The 19,265-nt window shown below is 45.3% G+C and overlaps 1 protein-coding gene across 2 annotated transcripts in view; it reads right to left on the bottom strand.

The window, feature by feature from the left end:
• crtac1b (cartilage acidic protein 1b) overlaps positions 1-19,265 on the bottom strand; it is a 401,398-nt gene that overhangs the window by 136,150 nt on the left and 245,983 nt on the right. For both annotated transcript variants that reach the window (XM_072479631.1, XM_072479632.1), the window contains exon 7: positions 227-372. In XM_072479631.1, coding sequence (XP_072335732.1) covers positions 227-372 — 146 coding nt within the window. The remainder of the gene's footprint in view (positions 1-226; positions 373-19,265) is intronic.

Raw genomic sequence — 19,265 nt, 5'->3', positions numbered from 1 at the left:
CAGGGAAAATGCCCCTTTCCTTCTTTGAGATAGGGCCCTGGGGTCTTTTACATCCCTCCAGCTGAAATGTGAGGCCTGAAAGACGGTACCTCTGAAAGTGCAGCACTCCCTCGGTACTGCCCTGGATTGTCAGCCTCGATACTTGTGCTCAAACCCTGGAGTGGAACTTTGTGACGTTACCTTGGGAGACAAAACACCCTCATATGAAATAATCACAGCTTCTTACCCGAAATTGGACCCTTCCATTCACGCTGGTCTGCAGGTAGAAGCGATGTGGCCCCATCCAGTTGCCGTACACGACATCCACTTTCCCGTCCCTGTTGAAGTCCGCCAGAGCTAGCCCACGGCCATGTTGGTGAGGATCATCAATCCCTGCGATCAACAGACCATCATTTATTACAACATTCCGCACCCACCTTCTCTAATACATCAGTCTTCAAAGCGGCTCTTTCCCTTCTAATCCTCTTCCATCACCAAAATCAAAATATCTTTCACATTTTCCGGCAAACATTCCCTACTCTAATGCCGCCTCAGAGAAGCATTGCCATTTTTAAAGAACAATACTTACATCACAGTGATTCCACCGTCAGATTGTTTTGACATAATAATAAGTTTGAAATGCTTCAAACTGACCCCTCTTCAGCCTCCCACACCATCCTTGGTTATTTTCACAAAAATTATCCTCTTTTTATTTCAATTTCTAGACACACGTTGGTGCACTCACTCTCACTCACACTTAGTCACACACACACACAGGCATCTATATACACACAGTCATTCAGACACACACTCACACACACGCTCTCTCAAACAGTTACACTCATCCACACAGTCACACATACTCATACTCTAACACACAGACACACATACTGTCACACACAAACACTCACACTCACACTCACTAACACACACTCACAGGCACTCACACATATGCACCCCCCACAGACACACACATATGCATGCACACACAGTTACTGACACACACACATACACACACAGTCACTCTCATACACACATACATGTCATAATATACACCAGTATATCATGGTGCAGACACACACTGATGGACACACAGTGGGACCAATCAACATACACAACACCGCAGCCAATCACCAGTGAGAGCACACGCACTATAAAGAAAGGGGGCATCAGAGTTCCCGCTCATTCGAGTAGCAGCTAGCTAGGAGGACAGAGCTTACAGCCTGCAACACAGACATTCACCATGTGCTGAGTGCATCAACTGGTTAGGACAAGGCAAAAGTCTTTAGTTAAAGCTAGTATTGTATTTACCCACAGTTCAAGTATGTTTAAATAGTTAACCTTTGAATAAAATAGTGTTGCACTACTTCAAGTTTTAGTGACCTGTGTGTGATCCAGAACACCCAACACATCAATACGCATACACAGGTACACACACACATACGCACCCTCAAACACGCATGCACACACACTCACTTATGCGCACATGTATATTCACACACACAGAAGCGCCCCCACACACACACACGTACACACATCTACACGCACACACATGTACACATACATACACACATGCACACACACAAAGCACATGTACGCTCACACATATGCACCTCCACGCACACATACATACACATACGCACCCCACACACAGACATAAACCCCCATACATATGCACACACAGAAATACACACACACACATGAATATAGACACACACACTTGAATATACACACACACACATGCACACCAATCCTCTCCTTACGAGACAGCAGGTAAGAGAATCAAATGTGTAGATCCAGTTTGTGTTGGTCCAGGTTTTCCTGTATGCAAACACAGTGACTGTTTACCGGATGGGCCAGGTGGTCTGACTTCGATGATGATAGAAGCTAACATTGCAAGAAACCATTCAGCCCATCGCGACCTGAGTGTGATTCATGATAGCGCAGTTGTGCTCAGGTCCGTGGCCCAGCCTTTTTTCGGTAACTGTGTGAGTTCTTCAACCCCCCCCCCCCCCCCCCCGCTGCCCCCCCACCCCCACCCCACCCCCCCACCCCTCAAAGGACCTGTCCAAGTCCCTCTTAAAATTATTCATGGAATCAGCATCCGCCACCTTTTCAGATCCAGATCCCAACAACGCTGAGTGAAAAGATCTCCCCCCTTAGATCCTGTGACAATTATTTGAAATCGATGAGCTCTGGTTACTGATCCACTCACCAGAGGGAATCGGTTTTTCCCAAATGCATTATCAAAATCACTCGCCATCTCAAAGTCTTTATTCGGTCACCTCTTAATTTTCTCTGTTCCAAGGAGAACTTTGCCGACCTCTCGTCATCCTAGGTAACATTCTGATAAACCTTTGTTATGCCATTTCTAAAGAACGTTACAGCTTTCCTGAAGTGTGAGGCCCAGAATTGTCCACAATTCCCCAAGTTAAGGACGAACCAGTGTTTTATAAAGTTTGAGTGTGATCTCCTTGGAGTGGCACAGTGGTTACCACCGCTGCCTCACAGCGCCAGGGATCTAGATTCAATTCCAACCTTGGGTGGCAGTCTGTGTGGAATTTGCACGTTCTCCCAATGGCTGCGTGGGTTTCGTCCGGGTTGTTATGGGCAGGGCGTTTTCAGAACCCCAAAATGTATCACGGAGTTCAACCAACCTCTCCCTTTAATGGATTTGTTGCTTTTCCGAGCACACGGCTTGTTCCCTAGGTGTGGGATTACAATTATGGACATGTGGGTTTTTAAACACAAAACACTGTTTATGAAATGAAAATCGCTCATTGTCACATGTAGGCTTCAAATGAAGTTACTGTGAAAAGCCCCTAGTCGCCACATTCCGGCGCCAGTTCGGGGAGGCTGGGACGGGAATTGAACCGTGCTGCTGGCCTGCCTTGGTCTGATTTCAAAGCCAGCAATTTAGCCCTGTGCTAAACCAGCCATTTATTCCATGAACTCAATTTAACATCTTAAATAAACATTGGCTCTCTTAACACCCCTTACCTCAAAGATAACTCAGAAAATATTGCAACAGTAAATAACTCCTTAAAATGTTCCTTCAAACTTCCAAGAGACTTAACACCTTTAAACGGTATCACATCAGATTGAAGGATATATATATTTTGAGTTTAAATCGCCTAAATGATCCAGAGATGGTCTTTTATGGCAGACATCACAGCAAATCCAGCTCACTGCAAAACACAGACACTCACAAGCTCTTTCCAAACTAACTGCAGCTCTCTGGAAACACACAGACACACACCAGCTCTTTTTCAAAACTGAAACTAAAAACCTGCAAAATGGCTGACCAAAAGTCCAGCTCCACCCACTCTCTGACATCACTGTTTTCTTAAAGTACATTGCTTAAATATCCATGTCTTAAAGGTACTCTCACATGACACCTCCCCTCAAGAAAAAAAAAACCATCACCTTCAAGATGGTTTCATTTTTCACTTTTGCACCATCCACTAAGAAATACACACAGTATATATACATTTTCATTTAAAGAAAAGAACACACTCAAACAGGCAAAATAATATAGTCCATTTTTATTTGTTCTTCTTCCTCCACCCGAAAACCTTCTCAATTGACAGTCTCTTTGAACAAAATCTCTGCATGATCCATCCATTCCTCTACTCAGCATTTCTCTTTAGAATCAGATACTTTAGTTCAATCTGACCACAGAGTCCCTTGCAATTCTCCAATACAGGAGCATTGGTGATCACAGCTTTCAGGCAGTCAAATGCCTGTTGAAAGCCCGCTGTCCATTGAATTTTTTCAGCAATTCCATCAGTGGAGTAATCACGCCACAAACATTTGCACAGCTGTTCGATCAAATTCATTCATGTTAAGAAATCGCATTATTTCCCTTCCTCTGGAGGATATCGGAAACTCCGCAAAGAAAGTGATTCGGGCTTCTCCAAATTCATTTCGGCTAGTTTCATCACCAGACCCTCCTCCTGAAGTCGATCGAAGAACTCCATACAATGTTTTAAATGTTCTTTCCATGTCTGGAAGTTGGAAATAAAAGCAGATTGTCCCACTTTCTCCATGCAATCCTTCAATGGTGGGACAGGATGAGTCCATTCTTGTAACTGCATTCACCTTTCGATACACACACAACCGTTGGGTACCATCTGGTTTAGGAACCATCACTTTGGGTGAGCTCCATTGGCTGCAACCCACTTCAATTATGCCATTCTTCAGCATACTCTCAATCTCTCTGTTAACCTGTGCCAATTTTAAAGGATTAAGTCTATATGGATGTTGTTTGACAGGAACAGCATTTCCCACATCTACATCATGTATAGCCATTTTAGTACTTCCCAATTTATCTCTACAAACTTGCCCATTTGATATCAATAATTCTTTCAGGTCAGTTCGTATTTCCTCTGGAAGGTAACTTAACAATTCATCCCATTTTTTAAGAACATCCTCATTTTCCAATTTAATTTGAGGTATGTCAAATTCACAGTCATCTGGATTTGGTTCGTCACTTTGAGTTAGAATCATTAAAACTTCCTTTTTCTCTCCTTCCCTTTCAAGGTACCTTTTAAGCATATTCACATGACACACTCGGTGAGTTTTCCTTCTATCTGGTGTTTTTACCACATAATTCACCTCACTTAATTTCCTTTCAATCTGATACGATCCACAAAACCTAGCTTTTAAAGGCTCCCCTACCACTGGTAACAACACTAAAACTTTATCCCCACTGGCAAAACTACGAACTTTGGATTTCTTGTCCGCTACCCGTTTCATCACATTTTGTGCAACTTTCAAATGTTGTCTAGCCAATTCACCTGCTCTATTTAATTGTTCCCTAAAATTTGACACGTACTCAAATAGTTTAATTTCCGATTTCTCACCCACCAAATTTTCCTTAATCAATTTAAGTGGTCCTCTTACTTCATGACCAAAAATTAGTTCAAAAGGACTAAATTTGGTAGACTCATTAGGTGCATCCCTAATTGCAAACAATACGAATGGGATTACTTTATCCCAATCCTCTGGATAATCTTGACAATACGCCCTCAACATTGTCTTTAATGTCTGATGCCACCTTTCTAACGCTCCCTGTGATTCTGGATGGTCCGCGGTTGATTTAAATTGTTTTATTCCTAAGCTATCCATAATTTCTTTGAATAACTTTGAAGTAAAATTTGTTCCTTGATCTGATTGAATTTCTGTGGGTAGTCCATATCTAATAAACAATTTAAGTAACTCCTCCACAATCCTTTTAGCTGTAATATTACGTACTGGAATGGCCTCTGGAAACCTTGTAGACACATCAATTACAGTCAAAAGATATTGATTCCTACTTTTTGTTTTAGGAAGCGGTCCTGCACAATCAATTAGGACCCTTGTAAAAGGTTCCACAAATGCTGGAATGGGTATTAAGGGCGCTGGTTTTATCACTGCTTGAGGTTTCCCTATCGCTTGAGATTTCCCTATCACTTGACATGTGAGACATGATGACAACATTTAACTACATCTTTATGTAGTCCAGGCCAATAAAAATGTTTCTGGATTTTAGCTTGAGTTTTCCTTATTCCCAAATGATCTCCCACTGGTACCTCATGTGCAACTCGCAACACCTCCTTTCTATACCCTACCGGCAATACACTTGATGAACTTCTGCCCACTTTTCATCCGCCTGCATATATAAATGTCTCCATTTTCTCATCAAGACATCATTCTTACGGTAATAACACTCTGGTATACTCTCAGATTCCTCTTCTGTATATGCTTTCTGATATATCCATTTTATTTCTACATCTTCTGTTGTAACTCTGCCAATTTTCCTGAACTAAAAATATCCGCCTCATCCTCCACCTGTTCTTGTTCTTTTTCAACCATCTGATCAAAAATAGTTTCTGATAATTGCATTTCAACTTCATCGTCATTCTTTGATTTATCCTCTTGTCTTAACCTGTGACTTTGCGACCTTGTTACTTCACAATCCAGAAAAATCCCAGGCTATTCGTCCTTCAAAACTTCAGTTGACTGATTTTCCAATGGCTTATCAACCATAGTAGGCATCACTCCCACCTGCAATCCAGCTATATCATTACCCAAGATAAACTGCATTCCTGGACAAGATAGTTTATCTATTACTCCAACTACCACTTCACCACTCTTCACTGCCTTTCCAACCTTACCACATATAATGGAACGCTACTCCTCTCACCCAGATTTCCACATATCACCACTTTTTCTGGCAACATTTTTCCCAAGCTACATAATTCCTCAGCAGAGGGTAGCAGAGTGGAGCTGCTGATTGGCTGTTGTGGGGGAAATTTGCATACACTGTTGTGCTCACCCTAACTTGAAGATGAACCTGAGCAAGAGACCCTAGCTGTTCAAGTGAAGACAAGCATCCAGCAGAGGGCAGTAAAGGGGAGCTGCTCATTGGCTGTTGCAGGGGAAATTTGCATACGTCGTTGTGCTCACCCTAACCTGAAGGTGTACCTGAGCAAGAGACCCTAGCTGTTCAAGTGAAAACAAGCATCCAGCAGAGGGCAGTAAGGCGGAGCTGCTGATTGGCTGTTGCAGGGGAAATTTGCATACGGCATTGTGCTCACCCTAACTTGAAAGTGGTTTGTGGAGGAGCTGTTGTCAAGTGACACTTAAACCCGAAACACTTCTTCAGTGTTCCCCTCCCTACACCCTCCTCTAACCAAAAAAAATAACAACCGCTGTAAAGATCAAGAGGAAGGCTCGAGGGCAGGTAGAAGTAGAAAGAAGTTGAACCGTGATGTCATGGACTGCAGGTAAGGGATTGGCTGGTGACTGGTAAGTAGTTTTTCTTTTATTTTCCCTCAGGTGTTATCGTGCGGGGCGCAGAGGTTGCTGAGTGAGTGCTTGCTGAGAAGGGGAGTGAATAACAGGTAAGCTCTTTCTTTCTTTTTCTTTTTTATCTAGAGGGGATGGCAGGGGAAGCCGTGCAATGTTCCTCCTGCAGAATATTTGAGGTGAGAGACGCCGTCAGTGTCCCTGCTGATTTCATCTGTGGGAAGTGCACCCATCTCCAGCTCCTCAGAAACCGCGTTAGGGAACTGGGCTGGAGCTGGATGAAATTCGGATCATTCGGGAGGCAGAGGTGGTCATAGATAGAAGCTTCAGGGATGTAGTTACTCCGAAGAATAAAGATAGATGGGTGACGGTGAGAGGGGCTGGGAGGAAGCAGTCAGTACAGGGATCCCCTGTGGTCGTTCCCCTTAGTAACAAGTATACCGCTTTGGATACTGTTGGGGGGCCATCTTACCAGGGGTAAGCCATGGGGTACAGGTCTCTGGCACAGAGTCTGTCCCTGTTGCTTAGAAGGGAAGGGGGGAGAGGAGTAGAGCATTAGTCATTGGCGACTCCATATTGAGGGGGATGGATAGGAGATTCTGTGGGAACGAGAGAGACCCGCGGTTGGTGTGTTGCCTCCCAGGTGCCAGGGTGCGCGATGTCTCGGATCGTGTTTTCGGGATCCTTAAGGGGGAGGGGGAGCAGCCCCAAGTCGTGGTCCACATAGGTACCAACGACATAGGTAGGAAAAGGGATAGGGATGTAAGGCAGGAATTCAGGGAGCTAGGGTGTAAACTTAGATCTAGGACAAACAGAGTTATTATCTCTGGGTTGTTACCCGTGCCACGTGATAGCCAGACGAGGACTAGGGAGAGAGAGGAGTTGAACAGGTGGCTACAGGGATGGTGCAGGAGGGAGGGTTTCAGATTTCTGGATAATTGGGGCTCATTCTGGGGTCGGTGGAACCTCTACAAACAGGATGGTCTACACCTGGACCAGAGGGGTACCAATATCCTGGGGGGGAAATTTGCTAATGCTCTTCGGGAGGGTTTAAACTAGTTCAGCAGGGGATTGGGAACCTGAATTGTAGCTCCAGTAAACAGTAGGTTGAGAGTAGTGAGGTCTTGAGTAAGGTTTCAAAGTTGCAGGAGTGTACCGGCAGGCAGGAAGGTGGTTTAAAGTGTGTCTTCTTCAATGCCAGGAGCATCCGGAATAAGGTGGGTGAACTTGCGGCATGGGTTGGTACCTGGGACTTCGATGTTGTGGCCATTTCGGAGACATGGATAGAGCAGGGACAGGAATAGTTGTTGAAGGTTCCGGGGTTTAGATATTTCAGTAAGCGCTGGGAAGGTGGTAAAAGAGGGGGAGGGGTGGCATTGTTAGTCAAGGACAGTATTACGGTGGCAGAAAGGATGTTTGATGAGGACTCATCTACTCAGGTAGTATGGGCTGAGGTTAGAAACAGGAAAGGAGAGGTCACCCTGTTAGGGGTTTTCTATAGGCCTCCGAAAAGTTCCAGAGATGTAGAGGAAAGGATTGCAAAGATGATTCTGGATAGGAGTGAAAACAACAGGGTAGGTGTTATGGGGGACTTTAACTTTCCAAATATTGACTGGAAATGCTATAGTTCGAGTACTTTAGATGGGTCCGTTTTTGTCCAATGTGTGCAGGAGGGTTTCCTGACACAGTATGTAGATAGGCCAACGACAGGCGAAGCCATATTAGATTTGGTACTGGGTAATGAACCAGGCCAGGTGTTAGATTTGGAGTTAGGTGAGCACTTTGGTGATAGTGACCACAATTCGATTACGTTTACTTCAGTGATGGAAAGGGATAGGTGTATACCGCAGAGCAAGAGTTATATCTGGGGGAAAGGCAATTATGATGTGATGAGGCAAGACTTAGGATGTATCGGATGGAGAGGAAAACTGCAGGGGATGGGCACAATGGAAATGTGGAGCTTGTACAAGGAACAGCTACTACGTGTCCTTGATAAGTATGTACCTGTCAGGCAGGGAGGAAGTGGTCGAGCAAGGGAACCGTGGTTTAATAAAGCAGTCGAAACACTTGTCAAGAGGAAGAAGGAGGCTTATGTAAAGGTGAGACATGAAGGTTCAGTTAGGGCGCTCGAGAGTTACAAGTTAGCTAGGAAGGATCTAAAGAGAGAGCTAAGAAGAGCCAGGAGGGGACATGAGAAGTCTTTGGCAGGTAGGATCAAGGATAACCCTAAAGCTTTCTATAGATATGTCAGGAATAAACGAATGACTAGGGTAAGAGTAGGGCCAGTCAAGGACAGTAGTGGGAAGTTGTACTTGGAGTCCGAGGAGATAGGACAGGTGCTAAATGAATATTTTTTGTCAGTATTCACACAGGAAAAAGACAATGTTGTTGAGGAAAATACTGAGATTCAGGCTACTAGACTAGAAGGGCTTGAGGTTCAGAAGGAGGAGGAGTTAGCAATTCTGGAAAGTGTGAAAATAGATAAGTTCCCTGGGCCGCATGGGATTTATCCTAGGATTCTCTGGGAAGCTAGGGAGAAGATTGTTGAGCCTTTGGCTTTGATCTTTAAGTCATCTTTGTCTACAGGAATAGTGCCAGAAGACTGGAGGATAGCAAATGTTGTCCCCTTGTTCAAGAAGGGGAATAGAGACAACCCCGGTAACTATAGACCAGTGAGCCTTACTTCTGTTGTGGGCAAAATCTTGGAAAGGTTTATAAGAGATAGGATGTATAACCATCTGGAAAGGAATAATTTGATTGGAGATAGTCAACACGGTTTTGTGAAGGGTAGGTCGTGCCTCACAAACCTTATTGAGTTCTTTGAGAGGGTGACCAAACAGGTGGATGAGGGTAAAGCAGTTGATGTGGTGTATATGGATTTCAGTAAAGCGTTTGATAAGGTTCCCCACAGTAGGCTACTGCAGAAAATACGGCGGCATGGGATTCAGGGTGATTTAGCAGTTTGGATCAGAAATTGGCTAGCTGGAAGAAGACAAAGGGTGGTGGTTGATGGGAAATGTTCAGACTCGAGTCCAGTTACTAGTGGTGTACCACAAAGATCTGTTTTGGGGCCACTGCTGTTTGTCATTTTTATAAATGACCCGGAGGAGGGCGTAGAAGGATGGGTGAGTAAATTTGCAGATGACACTAAAGTCGGTGGAGTTGTGGACAGTGGGGACGGATGTTACAAGTTACAGAGGGACATAGATAAGCTGCAGCGCTGGGCTGAGAGGTAGCAAATGGAGTTTAATGCAGAAAAGTGTGAGGTGATTCATTTTGGAAGGAATAACAGGAAGACAGAGTACTGGGCTAATGGTAAGATTCTTGGCAGTGTGGATGAGCAGAGAGATCTCGGTGTCCATGTACATAGATCCCTGAAAGTTGCCACCCAGGTTGAGAGGGTTGTTAAGAAGGCGTACGTGCGTTAGCTTTTATTGGTAGAGGGATTGAGTTTCGGAGCCATGAGGTCATGTTGCAGCTATACAAAACTCTGGTGCGGTCGCATTTGGAGTACCGCGTGCAATTCTGGTCGCCGCATTATAGGAAGGATGTGGAAGCATTGGAAAGGGTGCAGAGGAGATTTACCAGATTGTTGCCTGGTATGGAAGGAAGATCTTATGAGGAAAGGCTGAGGGACTTGAGGCTGTTTTCGTTAGAGAGAAGAAGGTTAAGAGGTGGCTTAATTGAGGCATACAAGAAGATCAGAGGATGGGTTAAGGTGGACAGTGAGAGCCTTCTTCCTCAGATGGTGATGTCTCGCACAAGGGGACATAGCTTTAAATTGAGGGGAGATAGATATAGGACAGATGTCAGAGGTAGGTTCTTTACTCAGAGAGTAGTAAGGGTGTGGAATGCCCTGCCTGCAACAGTAGTGGACTCGCCAACACTAAGGGCATTCAAATGGTCATTGGATAGACATATGGACGATAAGGGAATAGTGTAGATGGGCTTTAGAGTGGTTTCACAGGCCGGCGCAACATCGAGGGCCAAAGGGCCTGTACTGCGCTGTAATGTTCTATGTTCTATGTTCATCTCTTACCATTAAAGATTGACTAGCCCCTGTATCTCTTAAAATTGTGACTTCTTTACCTGCTCCTCCTGATACGCATGAGTAAACTTTACCCACACAAGTAAATTCTTTAAATACATCTGGCACCTTCTTAACAATTACTTCTTGAACAGGCTGTACAATCGTTTGCACCTCCTTTGCTTCCCTTGGGCTTTCCTTTACCACTTTAACAAACCCCACTGTCTTATCCTGTTTTACCACATCAGCCTTCCCAGTGCTTTTCTTCAACCACCAACACTGTGACTTTACATGGCCTAGTTTATTACAGTGAAAACATTTGAAACTTTTCATGTCCCTTCCACCCTCCTGGATTTCTTTTTTAATCTGAGGTACACGCTCCTTATTATCTCCCATCAGATCACCTTTACCTTTACCACTTGAGTATTTCTCATGCCCCCAGTTTCTATCCCTCACAGGCTGAAACTGATGTCAGAAACCAATCTTTGATTTATGAACTAATTCATAATCATCTGCCATTTCTGGTGCTAATATCGCAGTTTTAACCCTCTGCTCTTCCACATGAGTTCTCACTACATCAGGAATTGAATTTTTAAACTCCGCCAAAAGTATAATTTCTCTGAGAGCTTCATACATTTGGTCTATTTTCAAAGCCCTTATCCACCTATCAAAATTACTCTGTTTGAGCCTTTCAAACTCCATGTACGTTTGACCAAATTCTTTCCTTAAATTTCTTAACCTTTGTCTGTAAGCTTCAGGCACTAGCTCATAGGCACTTAAGATGGATTTCTTCACCTCCTCATACGTCCCAGATACCTCCTCCGGTAGTGATGCAGACACTTCACTAGCCCTAACTACCAGTTTTGTTTGAATTAGTAATACCCACATGTCCTGTGGCCATTTCATTTGTTTAGCTACCTTCTCAAATGAAATGAAAAAGGCTTCTATTTCTTTCTCGTCAAACCTTGGCAATGCTTGGACATATTTAAATAGATTCCCACCAAGCCTTCGACTATGACGCTCTTTCTCACTATCCTCATCACTATCATCTAACTGTACGTGTCCCTTTACGTCTGCCAATTTTAACTGATTGTCACATTTCATGGCCATTTTCTGAAGTTCAAACTCCGTCTCTTTATCTTTTTCCCTGATCTGTATCTCCCTTTCTCTTTCTTTTTGTTCTGCTAGGGCTATTCTTTCTTTTCTCCTTTCTTCTCCTTCTCTTTCTTTTTCCCCTCTCTCACTCTCGTATTCCAGCTGCTTTAATTCTTTCTCGTGTTCCATTTGTTTAATTTGCAACTGAATTTTTGCCATTTCCAATGAGTCAAACTCTATCTCAGGCAACTTTAAATGCTTAACCAGATCAGGTAATGTTAACTGCAATGTTCTTGCCAAATCTAACAGTCTGCGTTTCGTTTCTGTCCGTAAAGTACTACATGTGACATTCTCCACCCCCAAAAACGTTAGCCTCTGAAAGAGCTATTGTTCACAACACTCTCCCCACTTAAACTAAAATACCACACCGGAAAAGCAACAATCCTTCACTGTCTTTAAGTTCACAAAAGCCATTCCAATAGATAGACTTTTATCCCCCTCATGCCCCCAATTGTTATGGGCGAGGCGTTTTCAGAACCCCAAAATGTATCATGGAGTTCAACCAACCTCACCCTTTAATGTATTTGTTGCTTTTCCGAGCACGTGGCTTGTTCCCCAGGTGTGGGATTACAATTATGGACACGTGAGTTTTAAAACACAAAACAATGTTTATTCCATGAACTCAACTTAACATCTTAAATAAATATTGGATCTCTTAACACCCCTTACTTCAAAGATAACTCAGAAAATATTGCAACAGTAAATAACTCCTTAAAGTGTTCCTTCAAACTTCCAAGAGACTTAACACCTTTAAACGGTATCACATCAGGTTAAAGGATATATATATTTTGAGTTTAAAATCACCCAAATGATCCAGGGATGGTCTTTTATGGCAGACATCACAGCAAATCCAGCTCACTGCAAAACACAGACACTCACAAGCTCTTTCCAAACTAACTGCAGCTCTCTGGAAACACACAGAGACACACCAGCTCTTTTTCAAAACTGAAACTAAAAACCTGCAAAATGGCTGACCTAAAGCCCAGCTCCACCCACTCTCTGACATCACTGTTTATTTAAAGGTATATTGCTTAAACAGCCATGTCTTAAAGGTACTCTCACATGACAGGGTGCTCCGGTTTCCTCCCACTGTTCCAAACAGGTGCACGTTAGGTGGATCGGCCGTGCTAAATTGTCCCTTAGTGTCCAAAGATGTGCAGGTTCCATGGGGTTTGGGGGATAGGGCGGGGTAGTGGGCCTCGATAGGGTGCACTTTCAGAGGGTCAGTGCAGACTCGATGGGCCGAGTGGCCTCCTTCTGCACTGTCGGAATTTCTGGTTCTCTATACAGAAACCCAAGTAACCCATTTGCTTTTACCCCATTGCCCTGCTGTCTTTGAGAATTTGCCATTTATGGTACACTGTCTTCCCATTTTAATCCTCCACAACTGCACCACTTTACTGGTGCACTGAGGGTGCACTCACACCATCACCTTCTCAAGGGTGATATGGAATGGGCAGTAAATGTTGGCCTTGCCAGTGATGCCCACATCTCATGAATGAATCAAAGGGCACTCCATCTGTCCCGGCTTCTGTCCGCTAACAATCCCCGTCTACACCATCCTAAAGTCTTCAATTTTCATCTTCGTTACCTATTGTTTTCATATCAACTGCAAACGTTACAAAGCTGCTCCCGACACCCGTTGTTCACAAAAATGATTAACTCAAAACTGGCTAATGTTGGTTGGCGGCGAAATATAAAAAGCGTGGGAGCTGCACACAGAGAGAGAGAGAGAGAGAGAAAGAGACAGAGAGAGAGAGAGAGAGAGAGAGAGAGCGAGAGAGAATTACCCTGAGATCTAATCGAAACCACACAACTTGTGCCAATCGTAAATCAGTTTTGTCGATGGCCTCAATTCTGCTCAGGCCTGATAAGGGGTAGGCGAGACGATAAGCAGCTCTTAAAGCGTACGCTGATAAATAAAGGGGCTGACACCTCGCCTGCCCTTTGCGCAGCCTTCCAAATATGCTGACTCTACATGAGCAACAATCAATCCTCCTCCCTTCCCCTCTCAACAATCAAACCGAGTTTTGCAAAGTTCCAGATTGGCAAAATTCACTTTACAACAAAATCCAATTTGACTTCCTGAGTTAGTGGCAGTGTAAAGAAGTAATGCATTACAACTGGACAGTCCAATTAATTCCTTGACACCCTGAATAGTAGAAAAATATATAGGAGTAAGTTTCCTTGCATCTAATATATTACATCTGAGAGCGATTCGCTGTGTTTAATGGAGACCCTTTTTGTCGATTGTAGTTTCCACTTCATACACAACCTCGCTAATGTGTACGTTCTTTTTAGACGCGAGCGATTCAAATTTGGATCTATTGTAGACAGCCCTTTCTCAGGTATAATGGTGCTGCTGGTCCATGTCATTGATCTGGTGCCTGCCTTTGTCAGGGCATAGTGGGTAGCGCTGTTGCTTCACAGCTCCAGGGTCCCAGGTTCGATTCCCACCTTGGGTCACTGTCTGTGCGGAGTCTGCACGTTCTCCCCGTGTCTGCGTGAGTTTCCTCCGGGTGCTCTGGTTTCCTCCCACAAGTCCCGAAAGACGTGTTGTTGGGTAATTTGGACATTCTGAATGATGTGTTGGGTGCTCTGGATCCGTGGAACACATACAGGCCACCAACACTTAAAATAGTACAACACTATTTTATTAAGCTAGAAACTGTTGAACATACACCCGATGTTAGATTAAACTAAAGACCTTTGCCTGTCCTAACCAGTCTATGCACTCAGCACATGGTAAAGATCTGTGCTGCAAGCTGTAAGCTCTGTCCTTCTAGGAGGCTGCATCCCGAATGAGCGGGGAAAGTGATGCCCTCTGTCTTTATAGTACATGTGCTCTAACTGGTGATTGGCTGCGGTGTTGTGTGTGTTGATTGGTCTTGCTGTGTGTCCATCAGTGTGTGTGTCTGCACCATGATATACTGGTGTATATTATGACACTGAATTCTCCCTCTGTGTGCCCGCAAAGGTGCTGGAATGTGGCGACTAGGGGCTTTTCACAGTAACTTCATTGCAGTGTTAATGTAAGCGTACTTGTGACAATAAAGATTATTATCATAACCCGCACTCTACTGCCTGTGTCTAGCTGTTGGCGTAGGTTACCGGCTGTTCTAACAACTGGACTGATCCGCTTGTAATCTGTGCGCCCCCCAGTGCACCTTTTCCAATCTTTTCATCGGTGGGCCAAGAAAGCAAAAGGGGGTTAGCCGTGAACGTGGGTGAGGTGGAATGGAGAGATTGTGGGGACAGGAAGAGGAGGTGAAGGAGGAGGAGGGGTGAGGGCTGGCGGGCTTAACAGCCTCTGGAACCACTGGAATGAAGTCCCAGGGGGACTATGGTTGGCCTTCTAACCACACCGCTTCAGCAACCCCCCCCCCCCGATGGAAACCTATGATCTGCTTCTGGGTCGACGATCCCAACTCCATCTCGCCCCCACCTCCCCAGAGTGGAGATAGAGTGTTGTGGGGGCTCATTACATCCAGGCGGGTCTGTATCTGGGGGAGCCTCCCAATTCCGCCTACCCGTCTCGGTAGCGAACATTTGCCATTTGTATCCGGAAATATTAAACACCCAGTCCATCCTATTTTGAGCCAGAAAGGTGCAGGTTTTAAGAAGGAGAGAGAGAAACAGAGGGAGAGAAAGAGAGGGAGAGAGGCAGAGGAGTTCTAGTCAGCAATACAATGCTTAATAATAATAATCTTTATTACTGTCACAAGTAGGCTTACATTAACACTGCAATGAAGTTACTGTGAAAAGCCCCTAGTCGCCACATTCTGGTGCCTCTTCGGGTACACGGAGGGAGAATTCAGAATGGCCAAATTACCTAACAAGCACGTCTTTTGGGACTAGTGGGAGGAAACCGGAGCACCCGGAGGAAACCCACGCAGACACGGGGATAACATGCATCCTCCGCACGGACAGTGACCCAAGCCAGGAATCGAACCTGGGACCCCGGCACGTTGAAGCAACAGTGCTAACCACTGTGCTACTGTGCCGCCATTAGCAAAGATTCACAACGAAGATTTGGTGGATTGGCCATGCTAAATTGCCCCTCAGTGTCCTAATGTTAGATGGGGTGGGATAGGGCCGGGAGGTGTGACTGGATAGGGTGCTCTTTCGGAGGGTTGGTGCAGACTCGATGGGCTGAATGACCTCCTTCTGCACTGTAGGGATTCCACGATTCTAGGTTGCTTGCAGAATTAAATTCCTCAGCGTTTCCACAAAGGGTGTGAGAGAATTCCAAAGATTCACAAAGATTCACATGGACGAACCTGTGAGTTCCGGACTCTCCAATCAGGGAAAAGAACCTTGCAGCGTTTAGCAACTGCGCTGTGGCCTCTATCAGTGACAAGAATCCCATCTCCTCCATAAACCCATCTCAGTTAGAACTCTGCCAGGCAGCAGAACAACTGGGGACCTTCCTATCTAATCAGCCCAGTGCAAACTGAAAGTGGACGAGTCCCTGAGTGAGCATTTTATATTTTATATTCCCACAGTGGCATGCTGAAACAAACCATAACATTTCATTGAAAAGGCTGTTTAGGTGTCAGGAGTATCTTTACAAACCTTTATTAAGCTCACAAAAAAAACCCAGAAGACGAAATGCCAAATGTGTCTTTCCCTCTTTCTCCATCTCTGCCACCTGTATTACTTCCATTAAAAAGGTAAGTTTTACGAGAATTGGCACGCAACCCAAAGGATTTTCACAACCTTTTTGCCCCCAAACCTTTTTAATTTCATGAACTGTTCCACGAGACGCAGGAGCAGAAGTAGGCCATTCGGCCCATTGGGTCTGCTCCAACATTCAATGAGATTATGTCTGATCTGATCTGATAATCATCAACTCCACCTTTCCCACCTTATCCCCATAATCCTTGATTCCCTTACTGATTAGAAATATGTCCAACTCAGCCCTGGACATACATAACGCCCCAGTCTCTAATGCCCGACAAGGCTTTTCAAGGCCGTGCACACGACCATTTGCGATTGCAGAAAATTTTCGCAACCCCCTTCGAGCCCTCAAAAGTAAATAAAAAATAAGAGGAGGCTCAAGAAACAGCTGGTGGGTTTTCACATGAAGACAAGAGAAAGGATCAGGATTGGGCCACATGGTGCGTTGAGGCAGCTCCACCGGTAAATGTGATGATGGCTGACCTTGAGGTTCAATTCCACTTTCCAGCCCGGTCCCCAAATCCCTTCATTCCTCGAGAGACCAAAAATCTGTCTATCCCGGTCTTAAGTATATTCAGCAATGGGGCATCCACACCCATCTAGGGCAGAGAATTCCAAAGATTCACAACCCTTCGTGCGAAGAAACTTTCCTCATCTCAGTTCTAAATGTTCTGCACCTTATCCTAGGATTGTTCCCCCACCCAGCCCCCAGCTTCAAATCACCTGACAATTTCTCAGTACCTATTGTATTAAGCCCCTTCAGGTAGGTTGCAATGATGTCGCCTCTCATTGCTGGAGAATATAGGCCCAATTTACCCATCCTCTCATCATAGGACAACCTCCTCATCCCAGGGACCAATCTAGTGAACCTTTGCTGTACGGCCTCCAATTCAAGTATAGCCTTCCTTCAATGTGGATTCCAAAACTGCACACATTACCCCATGTGTGGCCTCACCGATAACCTCGGCAATACATCCCCATCGGTACCGCTGGCCTTACAGCCATTTAATGTGAATTAACTAGAGATGGCATTTTGTCCCTCGCAGCAGTGCCAGTAGTCCAGTGTCCGGTGCTGTGGCTGACAAGCAGATTCAAACTCCGAGAGTCCAGGTAAGTGTGGGAGGTCTCAAGGCGAGGTGGGGGAGGGGTGTCCTGGGGAGGCGGGGGAGAAAGGATAGAAGTCATGTTGCAAAGGCCAGTGGGAGAGGGAGCACCCACAGCTGGGGGAAGAACTTCTGGAAAGGAGGCTGTTGAAGGAGGCACTGCCAGGTTGTCACAGCCAGTGTGCCAGGTTGTCACTGCCAGGGTGCCAGGTTGTCACTGCCAGTGTGCCAGGTTGTCACAGCCAGGGTGCCAGGTTGTCACAGCCAGGGTGCCTGGGGGCACTTCCAGCATGCCAAGGAGCACAGCTAAGGGGTGGGCGCTGGAAGGGGGCACACCCTTGAAAGGGGTAGATTGAGTGGGTACCACGAAAGGGGGAGGAATTGAGAGGGGGGGTCACCATGAGATGGTGTGGGATTGAGGGATGGGTCGTGAAAGGGAGGCATGAAGGGTGGGGCAGCAGGCGACCCCATAGTGGGTATCTCCCACCATTGGAGGAGGGGGGGGGGCACTAATGCAAACGATTGTGGGATGGGCTGATGCCAGCTAGAAGGGGACGGGGCCTGTAGGGAGATCCTTTGGGAGGTCCGCAATGCCAGCGATCCTCGGCGGGGCAGGCGGGCCTGCACTCACACTTTGGGATCTCTGTGAGCCCGGGCTTGCCGGCGTCTTCCGATCCCACACTTTCTCGGCCTACACCCTAGGGTTGTAAAGGAAATAGCTGCAGAGACAGTGGATGCATTGGATGTTATTTTCCAGAATTCATTGGATTCAGGAACTGTCCCAACAGATTTCTAGTTGGCAAATGTTATTCCGCTTTTCAGGAAAGGAGGAGGAGTAAACTATAGGCCAGTTAGTTAACATTAGTTGTTGGGGAAATGCTGGAATCTATTAATCAAGAAATCTTAACAATACACTTCGAAAAGCGCTGTATGATTAGAACAAATCAACATGGATTGACAAAAGGGAAATCCTGTTGACAAGTTTATTGGCGTTTTTTGAGGGTGCCACTATTGAAGTAGATAAAGATTAGTTAGTAGATGTGGTATACCTGGATTTCCAAAAGGCTTTCGACAAGGTGCCACATAAAAGGTTAACAGGGAAGATAAGTGTGCATGGAGGTAATATATTATTAGCATGGATAAAGGACTGGTTAACAGATCGCAAGCAAAGTGAGCATAAATGGGATTTATTCAGGCTGGCAGGTAGTGAATCGTGGAATACAACGAGGGTCAGTGCTGGGGCGTCAGCAATTTACAGACTGTATTAATGACTTGGAAATAAAGAAAGAGAGAGTAATGTATCTAATGAAGATACAAAGTTAGGTGGAAAGGTAAGCTGTGAGTAGGGCACAGAGGGCGGGATTTCCAGCATGACCCGCCATGTGTTTCGCGGTACTGGAGGTGGCCCCTCCATTGTCAACTGCCACGAAACCCACAGCAGGGGTGTGCCGTCGACAGGACCTGACGAACACCCGCCATGAACAACCAGAAAGACCCGGCCAGAGAGGTTGAAAAGAGACATGGGCAGG

Source organism: Scyliorhinus torazame, chromosome 16, assembly GCF_047496885.1.
Source record: "Scyliorhinus torazame isolate Kashiwa2021f chromosome 16, sScyTor2.1, whole genome shotgun sequence".
NCBI lineage: Eukaryota > Metazoa > Chordata > Chondrichthyes > Carcharhiniformes > Scyliorhinidae > Scyliorhinus > Scyliorhinus torazame.
The sequence above is the reverse complement of the archived record's forward strand: the minus strand, read 5'-3'. Positions and strand labels throughout refer to the sequence as shown.